Source organism: Maniola jurtina, chromosome 26 (genome assembly GCF_905333055.1).
Source record: "Maniola jurtina chromosome 26, ilManJurt1.1, whole genome shotgun sequence".
NCBI lineage: Eukaryota > Metazoa > Arthropoda > Insecta > Lepidoptera > Nymphalidae > Maniola > Maniola jurtina.
The window spans coordinates 1297535-1312520 of record NC_060054.1 but is presented as its reverse complement, the minus strand read 5'-3'; the positions used below and the strand labels follow the sequence as shown (position 1 = coordinate 1312520).

The 14986-nt window shown below is 36.4% G+C and overlaps 2 protein-coding genes across 3 annotated transcripts; one reads left to right on the top strand and one right to left on the bottom strand.

Annotated features, from left to right (window-relative positions):
• Nucleotides 1–948: 948 nt before the first annotated feature.
• On the bottom strand, nucleotides 949–7980 carry LOC123878775 (DNA/RNA-binding protein KIN17). Its single transcript, XM_045926090.1, has 7 exons — nucleotides 7431–7980; nucleotides 5371–5563; nucleotides 4431–4575; nucleotides 3887–4037; nucleotides 3211–3370; nucleotides 1672–1794; nucleotides 949–1095 (listed from the first exon to the last, which is right to left on the bottom strand). The coding sequence occupies exons 1-7, from the start codon at nucleotides 7733–7735 to the stop codon at nucleotides 1021–1023; spliced, it is 1152 nt and encodes a 383-aa protein (XP_045782046.1). The 5' UTR covers nucleotides 7736–7980; the 3' UTR covers nucleotides 949–1020.
• Nucleotides 7981–9164: 1184 nt separating this feature from the next.
• On the top strand, nucleotides 9165–14153 carry LOC123878776 (zinc finger protein 891-like). 2 transcript variants are annotated; one of them, XM_045926091.1, is made up of 5 exons: nucleotides 9165–9305; nucleotides 9886–10056; nucleotides 10369–10477; nucleotides 10946–11336; nucleotides 13846–14153. In XM_045926091.1, exons 1-5 carry the CDS (start codon nucleotides 9258–9260, stop codon nucleotides 14150–14152), a joined length of 1026 nt encoding a protein of 341 aa, XP_045782047.1. In that variant the 5' UTR covers nucleotides 9165–9257; the 3' UTR covers nucleotide 14153. The 2 variants fall into 2 exon arrangements, with proteins under 2 accessions (XP_045782047.1, XP_045782048.1); XM_045926092.1 differs by having other exon boundaries at nucleotides 9170–9445.
• The last annotated feature ends 833 nt before the right edge of the window (nucleotides 14154–14986 follow it).

Genomic DNA, 14986 nt, shown 5'->3' with positions numbered 1-14986 from the left:
TGAACTCACGAAAAAATTATTTTACTAAATCACATAAAGATGCAGTTGTCATTTACTTACAGTATTGCACATAAAAATCACACTAATATTATAAAGGCGATAGTTTTTGTGTATGAGTGTGTGTGTATGTTTGTTACTCCTTCACGCAAAAACTACTTAACAGATTTGGCTGAAATGTGGAATGGAGATAGATAATGTCCTGGATTAGCACATAGGCTACTTTTTATCCTGGAAAATCAAAGAGTTCCCACGGGATTGCGAAAAATCTAAACCCACGCGGGCGAAGTCGCGGGCATCGGCTAGTGTTAAATTATTTTGTACGATGGTACGGGATACTTCGTGTGCTAGTTCGACTCGCACTTGGCCGGTTTTTAGGGTTCCGTACTAAACATGGAACGATGAGATAAAGCAGTCATAAATCAAAATTTTAGATAAAAGCCGTTTGTACCTGGGAATCTTGATAGCATATCATATTTTATTTTATCGTATTACTTCTGTTTTTTTTTTATCTTTAAGATTAGGTAAGAGAGTAGAATGTACTATCCATAATAATCCATACTATAATTTTATAAATGCGAGTCTGTCTGTCTGCTACCTTTTCACGGCCCAATCAGTGTAACCGATTCTGGCGAAAGGTTCAGGTCAGCTTATATCCCGGGGACGGACATAGGCTACTTTTTATCCCAGAAAATCAAAGCGTTCCCACGGGATTCCTAAAAACCCATCCGCTTAACCGATTTGTATGATATTTGGTACCGAGGTAGCTTATGTCCCTGTTATTGACATAGGCAACTTTTTATCCCGGAAAATCAAACAGTTCCCACGGGATCTTTAAAAACCTAAATCCACGCGGACGAAGTCGCGGGCATCCACTAGTTCATAATATTTAGTAAGGATTTTTGCTACAAATAAAGTTTTATTGTAGGATGAAAATAAACAAGGACAATCAAAAATCTTAAAAATAATTTATTTTCCTATATTACATAATTATTTATCAATTAATTAATCAATAGATCTATATCACGTGGCCAACTTGCTGATGTCTTCATACTGCACGTCCTTCACTATTCGGCCTCTGAGTAGACCTTCCGATATCTGTGAAAGGAAAAAAATACTGCTTTATTTTCTATTTTCGTTGTATACTTTAAAACAAGAGTGAATAGGCACCTTCTAGGTAAGCGCGTCGCGTCTTAGACCACATCATCACTTTCCATCAGGTGTGATTGTGGTCAAGCGCTTACCTAATATAGTGAATAAAAAAAAAATGTCTTCTTTTTTTTAGGGTCCCGTACCTCAAAAGGAGAAACGTAACGGAACACTTTGTTGTCTGTCTGTCTGTCCGTCTGTAAAACCTGTGAAAACCTGTATGGTATTTCCCGTTAACCTTGAATCATGTTTGGCAGATATGTAGGTCTTATATAGCACAAGAAAAGGAAAAAATCCGAAAACCGTAAATTTTCAAAGTAAGATAACTATACCAAGTGGGGTATCATATGAAAGGGCTTTACCAGTACAATCTACATCCTAAAACAAATTTTTATTTATTTTTATGCATAATAGTTTTTGATTTATTGTGCAAAAAATACCCGAGTACGGAGCCCTCGGTGCGCGAGTCTGACTCGCGCTTGGCCGATTTTTTAAACAGTTTTCACTTCAATATTGTTCACTTACCTCCACTTCACAGCAGAATCGATCTGTATTGATGTCTTTTAAAACGCCGATTTTCCCACGGTATGCTCCGTTCACGAAGCAAACCGACCGACCCGGGGAAGGGATCACAGTCTCCACGTGGTTCTGTAACAACAGGCGATGGTAAGTGGTCACCGGATACACATTTCGATCAGCAAAGAACAGCAAAAGCTCTAGAGCTGAAGAGTTGAAATCTGCAACACTGGAATATGTCACTTTTTAGGGTTCCATAAATCAAAAGGAAAAACGGAACCCTTATAGGATCACTTTGTTGTCTGTCTGTCAGACTATCATGTCTGTAAGAAAACCTATATGGTACTTCCCGTTGACCTAGAATCATGAAAGGCAGGTAAGTAGGTGTTATAGCACAAGTAAAAGAAAAAATCCTAAAACCGTGAATTTGTGGTTACATCACAAAAAAAATATGTGTTCATGGACAAATAATTAGTATTTTCAATTTTCAAAGTAAGATAACTATACCAAGTGGGGTATCATATGAAAGGGCTTTACCTGTACATACTACAAGTGTAAATTAAAAATTTATAACACCCCCGACAAAGTATCTGAGTTTTCCAAAACATCATAAATAATTATGTATCAAGGCAACGTCCATCTTGACAGCTTGACATATTTTGTCAATTGACATAATATTATGAACCTAACGGTTATGTAACCTTCTTTTCTACAAGAAAACTAGAAAAGAGCTGATAACTCTTAAACGGCTGCACCAATTTTTTTGGATTATAGCTAAGAACACTCTCGATCAAGCCACCTTTCAAACAAAAAAAAGTAAATTAAAATCGGTTCATTCGTTTAGGCGCTACAATGCCACAGACAGATACACAGATACACAGATACACAGATACACAGATACACAGACACACAGATACACAGATACACACGTCAAACTTATAACACCCCTCTCTTTTTGGGTCGGGGGTTAAAAACAGATTTTTATTTATTTTCATGCATAATAGTTTCGATTTATCATGCAAAATTTTGAAAATTCTCGTACCCGAGTACAGAACCCTCGGTGCCGAATCTGACTCGTAGTTTGCCGGTTTTTGGGAGATTGACTACCATTTTTAACCCCCGACCCAAAAAGAGGGGTGTTATAAGTTTGACGTGTGTATCTGTGTGTCTGTGTATCTGTGTATCTGTCTGTGGCATCGTAGCGCCTAAACGAATGAACCGATTTTAATTTACTTTTTTTTGTTTGAAAGGTGGCTTGATCGAGAGTGTTCTTAGCTATAATCCAAGAAAATTGGTTCAGCCATTTAAAAGTTATCAGCTATTTTCTAGTTTTCTTGTAGAAAAGAAGGTTAGATAACCCTTAGGTTCACAATATTCAAGTGTCAATTGACAAATGTCAAGCTGTCAAGATGGACGTTGCCTAGATATACATAATTATTTATTTGAAAATGATTTGTCAAGGGTGTTGAAATTTTTTAATTTACACTTGTAGTTGCTTAAATAGTGTCTTCCATTTTGTCCATTCATCTGTCACAGAGGTCAACTCACCTGGTCAAGTTTTAACTTGACATTTCCATCTGTTAACTTGATGTGAGCCGCATATTTGTCAACAACTCGCTCCACTACCGCTTTTCGCTTGTAGAACTTGTCTCCCAGGGATTTTGTCACTATTTTGACTATTATGCCTTCGGTGAGCCAGTAGTCTTTTCTGAAAAAAAAAATTAAAAAAAAAAATTAAGTTACTCAATCATACGAAAACGGTAGAACGGATTTGGATGAAATTTGGAATGGAGATAGATTAACACATAGGCTACTTTTTATCCCGGAAAATCAAAGAGTTCCCGCTGGATTTTGAAAAATGTAAATCCACGCGGACGAAGTCGCAGGCGTCAGCTAGTATCTTCTGTATTAGAAAACTTTTAACATTATATATGTAAATAGCCGATGCACGCGACTTCACCCGCGTGGATTTAGGTTTTTCTAAATCCCGTGAGAACTCTTTGATTTTCCGGGATAAAAAGTAGCCTATGTGCTAATGCAAGATATTATCTATCTCCATTCCAAATTTCAGCCAAATCCGTCTAGTCATTTTTGCGTGAAGAAGTAACAAACATACATACATACACACACACACACACACATTCATACAAACTTTCGCCTTTATAATATTAGTGTGAAGTGTGATAGTGTGATAACAACTCACAGAGAGTCATGTCAAACATACCTATTCGCCTTCTCTTTCTCTCGTTCCTGCATAGCCATGATTTCATCCAGGGCAGTCTGCTTACTCTTTTCTTCTGATTTCTGTTTCTTCACCAAAGATTCTTCTTTTGCTTTCATTTTGAACGCTGATATTGATGTGGTGGGTTTGGATTCTGGAAAAAAATGTGTTTTTTTTTTTTGTATTTTTGCGGATTCAAACGGAAATAAGGGTTCCTTTATGGCCGATTCATACCAAGCACGTACAAGTGACACTTGCTTGTGACGCGCGTGAATCCTTTGACATAACTGCACGCATTACGTCTACGCGAACGTTCACGCCACGCAAGCGGTATGCCATGTCTCATACAGTTCCATACATTACAACATCATGGTACGCGCTACGTCTACGCTTACGCAGCCTGTGTGAACGGGCTGTAATAGGATCAAATTATTGTCTGTCTGTCTGTTGTGTCTGTCAAGAAACCTAAAGGGGTAGAGAAAGAGATCTTAAACTACTTTGACTGATCAAGTCTTTTTATACTAGAAAGTGGAGAAGCAAGAGTTACCTTCAGTCTTCCTCTTCAATTTGAGACTGAGAGTGAGTCTCTCTTGACTGCTCTCTCTCTTCAACTCTGTGTATGTGGGCTCTTGCTTTGTGGACTCTTTCTTCCCTTTCTCCACTTGACGCTGGACAAACTCTAGCATCCTCTCCTGTGAACAAATATTTGATTTTAGAAGATATTGATATGTTATATGTGAGCCTCAATAGCTCAACGGTTAACTGTCTGAATTTGGAAAGGTCAGGTTCAAACCCCACCCGTTGCACTATTCTCATACCCACTCCTAGCACGCGCTTTTCGCATAGTTGGAGGGGAAAGGGGAATAATTTTACATGGCTAATATTTTTTTATAAAAAGTTACTCTATTTGTCTCATATGAGGAAATATAATGATATTTAATTTTGCCGTCTTATCTTTTGAAATGTAACAAAATAACCACACTTGCAACACATTAGTGTCTCCATTGTTGCTTTTTTTTATATAAAAAATAGCAATCAAAACAAGCAGGCGGATCACCTGATGTTAAGTAATTACCACAGCCCATAAACATTTGCAGCACCGAGGTACCAGAGGTATTGCTGAAAATCCAAATCCGCCTCCTAATTGGAGGTTGGGGGTTTGATCCCGGGCACGCACCACAAACTTTTCAGTTTTATGTGCGTTTTAAGCAATTAAATATCACTTGCTTTAACGGTGAAATAAAAAATCGTGAGGAAACCTGCAAGAGTGAGAGTTCTCCGTGTTCTCAAAGGTGTGTGAAGTCTGCCAATCCACATTGGGCCAGTGTGACAGACTAATGTCTAAACCCTTCTCATTCTGAGAGGAGACCCGTACTCAGTAGTGGGGCGGAAATGGGTTGATTGTGATGATGTTGCTGAAAACTGACAAGTATTTGCCTGGCCTTACTTTACTGTGCCTTACCTGGCCTTACTTTACTGTGCCTTACCTGGTCATCTTTATCTAATTTCTCCTTCCTAGCTTTAGCCTCCTGCGCAGCGATGGTGGCAGGATCCCTATCTATGTATGCGACATACCAGCCCTTCTCTGTCTCGTCCACCACACACTTGCCTTCTTTCCCAAGCCACTTCACAAAATCTGTGAGGGTCTCCCATTGCGTTGCGTTCATGTGGAGGTGGTCTCTGAAACATAATCACTATCTATACTATGCTATACTTTATTATACATGAGCTGATGCCTGTGACTTCGTCTGTGTGGATTTAGGTTTATCGAAATCATATGGGAACTCTTTGATTTTCCGAGATAAAAAGTAGCCTATGTGCTAATCCAGGGTATTATCTATTTCATTCCAAATTTCAGCCAAATCCGTCCAGTAGTTTTTGAGTGAAGGAGTAACAAATATACATACACACACATACACACAAACTTTCACCATTTTAATATTAGTGTGATAGAGTGATTGTACATGTGAAAGTGTGTGTTTGTCCTTCAATCATGTTGCAACAAAACACCTGATTGATCAGATTTTTTTTCATGGGTATATAGTTAAAGACCTGTAGAGTGACCTAGGCTACTTTTTGTCTGGGAAAATACAGAGTTACCACAGGATTTTAAAAAACCTAAATCCACACAAACTAAGTCATGGGCATCAGCTAATATTGAATGTTTCATACTCAAAACATCTTAAGAGTTATGAGGAATGAATTGAATTTAATTGATCATTTCAAAAACCGCGTCAGTCACTCCAATAGAATTTTTAAGGAATCCATGAAAACTGTTTCATTCTAATTTCTGATGCAAACAAGTTTCGAAAGACTTTTTGGGCCGTATTTGGTGAACTTTATATATAAGAAATGTACTGATTTATGGTTACTATATGGTTTTTAACCAGGATATGTGTGTTACCTTACCTTTAAGGAAGCGAATAAAATATAAAAAGTATGTTTGAGATAAACTTGACATGTGGTCTTTGAAATGACCGATTCAATAAAAGAATTCCTACTTGACTTGATCAACCCATTGCCGGCCCACTACTGAGCACCGGTCTCTTCTCAGAGTGAGAATGGTCCAGGCCATAGTCTGCCACGCTGGCCCAGTGCAGATTGGCAGACTTCACACACCTTTGAGAACATGGAGAGCTCTCAGGCATGCAGGTTTTATCACAGTATTTTCCTTCACTGTTAAAGCAAGTGATATTTAAAATTCAAAATTCAAAATTCAAATTATTTTTATTCAATTAAACTTTTACAAGTGCTTTTGAATCGTCAAAATAATCTACCACTGGTTCGGAATGCTGTTCCTACCGAGAAGAACCAGCAAGAAACTCGGCGGTTGCTCTTTTCAAATGTACAATTTACAATAATATGCCATACTGTATACAAGCAATTGCAGCGCCGTGTATTGCTGGAGCGCATCAAATCCAAGCTTTTTTGTCATTTACATAATCTTCGATTGTATAATAAGCTTTTTTCAGGAGCATACTTTTAATAGATTTTTTAAACTTGTGTAAAGGCAAGTCTAAAATTGATTGTGGAATTTTATTATAAAATATTACACTCATTCCCACAAACGATTTTCCAACTTTCCTGAGGCGGAGCGTAGGATATGCGAGCCTATCACGGTTTCTAGTTTGCCGGTCGTGGAAATCACCGATTTTTTTGTAACTATGAATGTTTTGTCGTACAAAAATTATATTAGCGTAAATATATTGAGAAGCTACTGTAAGAATACCTATTTCCTTAAATTTCTCTCGTAGGGAATCGCGCGGTTTTAAATTATAGATTGCGCGTATTGCCCTTTTTTGTAATACGAAAATTTTTCCAATATCTGCCGCTTTACCCCATAGTAAGATTCCGTAAGACATAATACTGTGAAAATAGGCAAAATATACAATTTTTGCAGTTTCCACATCAGTTATCTGTCGAATCTTTCTAACAGCGTAAGCAGCAGAGCTGCTTAAAACGCACATAACTGAAAAGTTAGAGGTGCGAGCCAGACGTTCTAACCACTAGGCTATCACAGCTATTCCTACTAAAACATATAAGTTACCTGTTAGAAATATAGTCTTGATAAACTTTGTTGGCGTTAACCCTCTTAGTACCAAACTGACGACGTAACAACTCCACATAGCCATCAGCAAACTCCTTGGAAAAGTCGTCAATATACTTCGAAGCGTTGTCAGCGAACAACAGAAGCTGCCGCTGGTGGGACTCAGACATGGTATGGCATTTAAACCCATTCTCATCGCGACACTGTTTCTGACACATTTGGCAATACCAGCGCAGTTTTTGCAGGCCTTTAGCCTTTATTTTGTTTGCTATGTACTTCGGAGTGCCCTTTTCTGCTTTGCCCATCTTGGTTTAGCGAAAATTCGATCAATATAACGTAAAAATAATGATTGTTTGGCTTTGTTTAAACTGAGTTTAGAAAGTCACATCTGAAGCACTGATATAGGTTAAACTAAACGGTTTCAACCAACTTGTTATACTTTAAAATTAGATGTAAAACTTAGGATCTGGTTTCAATTCCCTTTTATTAATTATTCAACAATTCATTATTCAATATTTTCTTTTATTATTCTGATAAAATGACACCATTTGACACATAGATAACCAATTGACAAATGACAGTCTTAACTGGTCATAGATAATTTTCGTTTTTATGCCTTAGACTCCAAGCTTTTCAGGCATGCTATTACCGATTGGCGACTTTGGACCAGTGCAGACTGCAGTCGAATCTATGAGCCGAATAGCGCATGTTGTTTTTATTATTTACATATTCAAGATTATTTATCACTAGCCGATGCCCGCGACTTCGTCCGCGTGGATTTAGGTTTTTCAAAATCCCGTGGGAACTCTTTGATTTTCCGGGATAAAAAGTAGCCTATGTGCTAATCCAGGATATTATTTATCTTCATTCTGAATTTCAGCCAAATCCGTCCAGTAGTTTTTGCGTGAAGGAGCAACAAACACACACACACACACACACACACACATACAAACTTTCGCCTTTATAATATTTATCATATTATTTATGTACAAAAAAGATGCACTGGGGACAAGGCAAGGGCGACTTGGTCTGTGAGGGCGACGCTCACGCTTGTAAGCAATGATTTAATGCTAGGAAATACCTACTATCTACTACTACTACTACTACTATGTGTATATGTGTATATGTGTATGTGTGTATGTGTATATATATGTATATATGTATGTGTATATATATATACATATATATGTATATGTATGTATATATATATATATGTGTATGTATATATATATGTATATACAATAAATGATAATATATATATAATATCTTTTCTACCCTACTAATAATTCTTTTTTCTTTTTTGGTTGCTTTTTATATCTGTGATTAAATCTAATATGCACTGTTTCGTTGTCAGGTCGTGACACCAGGGCTCTGCCTGAAAATCAGCGCTGCAGTAGTCAAATACTGCAGCATCTTGCTGAGGCAGAGCCCTTTTAGCTCACAGACACAGCAATAGGATAATGGTGTTTTCTAGTTTTGAGTTTGATTTATATTCGAGTTTGATTATATCTTTGTTGTTATTCTTGTTCTTTTTTTTTTTTTTGTTTTTGTGTGTGATTCTGTATATGAGAGCTGAATAAACCTTTATTTATTTATTTATTTATTTTATCTATTAAATCACTGGGAAACTGGGCACGTTGTCGTTTTATTACGGCTGTGATTTTACGTTTCAAATAGGAACTTTTTTATTTTTTCATTATTTTTTAGTTTTAACTGGCAGATGTCATTCATTCATGAGCAATGAGAACAAAACAAGAGGCGAGATATGCAAAATTATTGAAGTCTAAATAATTTAATTTATATTATTTTAAATATTTATTGGATGAAATGGACGTGCTGTGGTCTAAAGAGAGATTGCATAAAATTTTTAGTAAAGTAAGCATTCTCAAATTAATAAGCAAGTCCCTTTAATATGGCACGTCAAACAAAATATACTTATAAACATTCATTGGGGATAACAAATCAATTTTAATTGAATTCACATTAAAATCCTGTATTGTAACATGCCTACTTCAGTAAGTTAACTAACTAACTACTTTATATTTTTGCTCATCAGATGTAAGAAAACTTTCCCTATCAATATCGAAAGCCTTTGCGCTAACGGGCTAGAAGAAAACTCATGTTCACACATTGCCAAATTGCAATTGCTGTCATTACAATTTCAGCAGCGATCATTTCAGCCAATAGTCAGCCAACCAAGATTGACAGCAATCGTGACATGACCTGTCAAATTTTGATGCTCGATTTAGCCTCGATAGCTCAATGGTTAAAGGAGCGCACTGAAAACCGAAAGGTCGCCGGTTAAAACCCCGCCCGTTGCACTTATAATTGTCGCACCTACTCCTAGCATATAAGCTTTACGCTTAGTTGGAGGGGAAAGGGGAATATTAGTCAGCATAATATCTTGGCTAATATTCTATAAAAAAAATCTACCGTTTGTAATTGTCCGTTTTAGGATTCAATCGGATTGAACGTGACACATGCGTCTGGAGACGGGGATTCCCCGTTGCGTTGCTGCCGGCTTTGTGGAGGGAATGGGAACCTGAGGTGTTTCTGTGAGACGTATTTGTGGGAGGGGGTGGAGGAGAGATATGACCAGCTGCTCTTCAATTGCTTCGGTATTCGGGTTAGTTCATTTCACGTGGGCACCTCCTTATAGGAAATATTCTACATCGGCCTTTAGAAAGAGATAGCGGTTTTGTAGAACGTTGTCTCTGTCGCTGAGACCGACAAAACGTCACATAAGCATGAGTGATAGAGACAATGCTCTATGAAGCTGAAATCTCTTTCTTTGATATAAAATATTTTCTATCGGCTACCTACTGTATGCATCGTACCGGCACGCTAAATCGCTAGGCGGCATGGCTTTGCCGAGCCATATCTCTCTCACATATGACTTTAAAGTAGTACTAATCCTCCTTGGTCCTATTACTCACAGCCATTACCAGCAGACGATTTGATATGTGAACGCTGTGTGTGCCAGCTTCGGAACACGCAACGCTTCCGAGCGCTCGTGCAGTCCGCCTTCGCTAGACCACCCAGTGAAGGTGAGTTGTCATTCATCATCAGTCATCATCAATCGATTGATCTTAAGATCGATTGGTCTTAAGAGGAGTCTTAAAACTTTATTTTATAAACTCAGATTTTGATATTCCACTCGATATATGTAATAGCAAAAAAGTCCCCCACTTTTTTTGGATGTAATTGTACCTAATCCAGTTCCAAATTATGTTTAAAATTTCAAGTCTCTAGTTCATCGGAAAGCTTTTAAAATTGATTGCCAAATTTTGGACCCTGGATTAGTCCCCCAGGCATTTATATTTCGATGGCTAACTATTAAATATGGATTTTTCTGCAGTTTTGCATTCTATCAAGTAACTAGTGAGAAAGTATTGACTTATATGAGATGTGAATCTTACAAACCTAGTCACACTGTAGGTATCACATTTTGGTGTCAATAGGTACCTATTCGAGAGGTTCAACAGTAAGACTCTAACAGATTCCCGAAATTGCAGACTCAACAAACCAATCTCAAATGCGCATCGGTGAAGGCCACACACAGAAAAAAATCAAAAGCAAATTGAAATTATCGAGGCTAGAACTAGCGAAAAAGAACACCAGAACTGGCATAGACTTGACTCTCAGGAAAAAAAAATCTGAAAGAAAAAAGTCTATTTTCAACACCAACGTTGAACCTCGACGGATGAATATAGCCTGTACGCTCTGCCAGCAGAAGTATCCTATGATAATGCCTTTTAATGGATGCAAGAACTTTGTATGCTCGCGGTGTAAAAAGAAAGGTGAAATTCGCCCGAATTTGAGGAAATATAACGTCAATTTGCCTACGAATTTGTTGAAGAATAATTTGGAGCTGCATGCTAAAACTGATTTGAGAGGGAAGAGCAGGTGAGTGTAACTAACATTTTCATTATGATGTTAGCGCCCAGCGTTCACAGTGCGTTATATCATACAACTAGCTGATGCCCGCGACTTCGTCCACGTAGATTTACGTTTTTAAAATCCCGTGGGAACCCTTTGATTTTCCAGGATGAACAGTAGCCTATGTGTTAATCCAGGGTATAATCTATCTCCATTCCAAATTTCAGCCAAATCCGTTTAGTAGTTTTTGCGTGAAGGAGTAACAAACATACACACAGAAACATATACACACAAACTTTCGCCTTTATAATATTAGTGTGATACTTAAGCTGAAATCTATAGAGCGCACTTTGATTATTCTCAGACTTGAGACACTGTTAAAACGAGACAACGTTATACAGCTGGCGTAAATCTGTCTCGTTTTAACTGAAACTTAAGTCTAAGCAAAGTCAAAGTGCGTTCAATAGATGGAACCTTAATGGTAACTTCTGTCTGTGAGAGTGTAAATGTGAGAACATACAGGGTGGCCAGAGAAGTGACGTCCAAAAGCAAAATTTGGGTGCTTCATATGGAGAGGTATCCAAATCACCCCCATGTATGTTACGCGATTTTTTGTAGTTTTCAAGTTATGATTTTTTTTAATAGGTTTTTAAAAATTTCGACCAGCACGGCTTTAAACATTTTTTTTAAAAAAACCAAGACCATTTTTTGCAGTTTTTTTTTTTGTAATTTAATTGTTATGAACAGTGCTTTAATGCTCAAAAATAATCAGGTTCGTAGCGTTAAGGAAAACTGCAAAAACTTTGAACTAAATCAGAAAAATTTCGTTCAAGCGAGTAGGACTTGAATTTTCAACATTAAATTAAAAATTGAAAACGCTGGTTTTTTAGTTTTAAATTAACTTCAAAAACTGCGCTTGGCTCTTAGGTTTATTAATAATAATAAAAAAATGTACTTAATGGGTGTTATTTCGCTGAAATCAGGCATCAAAGGTACTGAAGTGGAAAATTCGTAAAAAAGGAATTTGATAAAAAATAATTTTAATTGCTGATTTTATTATTCCTGGCGCTAATTATGATAGAAAATTTGTAGATTACCAACAAATAAATGAATTAAATTAAGATTCGAAGGAAGATGAAGATTGAACATTTTCAATTTTACTTAATTTTATCATGAATGTTGAGGGTCTAAAATTAATGAAGTCGAACATGTAATAAAAAGCAACAGGGACGCTTTTAGACGATTAAAAGAAAATTTCTTGCGTAGGTGTAGACTGTGCATTTCTGTCGGGGGCCGCCATTTTGAAAATTTATTGTAAATAAATAATTTTTATCTAAATGAACTGTCTTTTATTAACTCATCAATGACAAATAAGAACTAACAAAAATACAACAAAAACACAAATTAAAAAAAAAATCAAGGTGAATATTTTTTTTATTAGTTTGAAGCATTTCTTGTGATAATTTTTAGCCTTAGGAAGAATAAAGTAGGCAATAATTATTTTTTACTCATTTTTTTTCTCCTAGGAGTTTTCCACCTTAGTATCTTTAAAGCCTGTTTTCAGCGAAATAAAGCCCATTTAGTACTTTTTTTTAGTATTATTATGAAACCTAAGAGCCAAGCGCAGTTTTTAAAGTTACGTTAAAACTAAAAAACCAGCGTTTTCAATTTTTAATTTAATGTTGAAAATTCAAGTCCTACTCGCTTGAACGAAATTTTTCTGATTTAGTTCAAAGTTTTTGCAGTTTTCCTTAACGCTACGAACCTGATTATTTTTGAGCATTAAAGCACTGCTCATAACGATTAAATTACAAAAAAAAACTGCAAAAAATGGTCTTGGTTTTTTTTTTTTAAAATGTTTAAAGCCGTGCTGGTCGAAATTTTTAAAAACCTATTAAAAAAAATCATAACTTGAAAACTACAAAAAATCGCGTAACATACATGGGGGTGATTTGGATACCTCTCCATATGAAGCACCCAAATTTTGCTTTTGGACGTCACTTCTCTGGCCACCCTGTATAAACCAGTGCATGCCTAATGTTGCAACGCAGGGCGTGCGTCGATGTGGCGCAGTCGGTAGGATATCTACCCATAGTTAATCTGAAATAGACCTAAAATTTGATGGACGCCGACGCCTCTCTTTCTGTCGCGTAGCTCTTATCTATCTATCTCTCTCTTAGAATAAATAAGAGTTATGCGAATATCCGTGAAGGGGTATGCCATCGTAGTTTCTTGGCCAGGTTATATGGTCTACGATTGATTTTAGTTTATAACGAAATCAAATTCTAGTAGACTAGACGTCAGCTAGATCCCCTACAGTTACCTTATCGTTTACTTATGAGATGGTTAGATTGCTTAATTTACCGATAGAATGAATTATACCCATTGCTTTTTCCCAATCAAGTTTAACTCAATTTATTTAAAGACAAAAATTCCCTAGCTGATCGAATTTGATTTCAGGACCTCCTATAAGATTATGGTCATTGTATGGCCGAAGTTGTCAAAAAAAATTAGTCTTTATTTTCTTATTTTTCAGACTATTCAGTGTGCAAAAAATACCTTCGCAGTCAGTTAAAATACCGGTTCCCACAAAATACCAGTGCGATCAATGTCCGAAGAGATACTCAATGGCACAAAACCTATCGCAGCATATAAATACTGTTCACAAAAATACGTACGGCACTTTCTGTACAATCTGTGAAAAAGATTTCAATACGAAGGAATTGCTAGATAGGCATATGCGAATGCATACAGGCCAATTAATATACAGGTGTGATGTATGCATGCGTGTTTTCAAAGGCAAAAGAGCATTCCAAGCACACTATCTGACGCATGGGAAATAAACTTTAGTGCACTATTAATAAGAATGCTTTTTGAACTGCTTTTTAATATGAACATAGCCATGTCGTGTTTAAATGTTAAGAAAAAGGGATAATACGTTAAATATAACAAGATAGCCTGTCTTTTAAATAAAAAGATCCCTGTTTTTTTAAATATATAACTAACACTAGTTTATTGAAATGTGCATGCTAAAAGGCAGAGTCAGAGTTATTGGGTTATAGGAAAAAAATATATTGTCTATGGTACGCAAGGAATAAGATGGCGCTCTAAGAATTTTTTTAAATAAGTGGCGGCAAATTTACATACGTAAGGAATAAGAATTTATTTATTATTTTTATATGTTTTATTTATTAAACTTCTTTTAAGTTTAATAAAAGTAATTATATTGAGTAAACTGTGTTTTATTTTAAAGCTTGCTTTATTTCTGGTCATAAATCACCCCATTGTGGATTATTTCGTAGGTATTTATTAATCGCTAGTTTCTTTTTTGTATTTTTCGTCAACCTTTTTTTATCCGACTGCGGCGAAGCTCAAAGGAGGGTTATGTGTTTAGTTTTCTAGGGCGGGAACGGAAAAATATTTCAGTAATGCAAACACTCATTCAAAAATAAATAATTCTTTATTAACACACCAATTAAGGTCAAAATATCGTTGCACCCCCCTGCCAGACACCCTTAAACTTTTAAACTTTAAAGGCGAAGGCTTTAAAGGCAGTGGGTTGCCACGACACTACAATTCACAATTGGTTCATTCTGATAATACTAATGTCTGGAAATGCATGACGTGATGTCTAATACTATTTCGAAGAAAATATTATAAAAAAGTAGACTTTATTC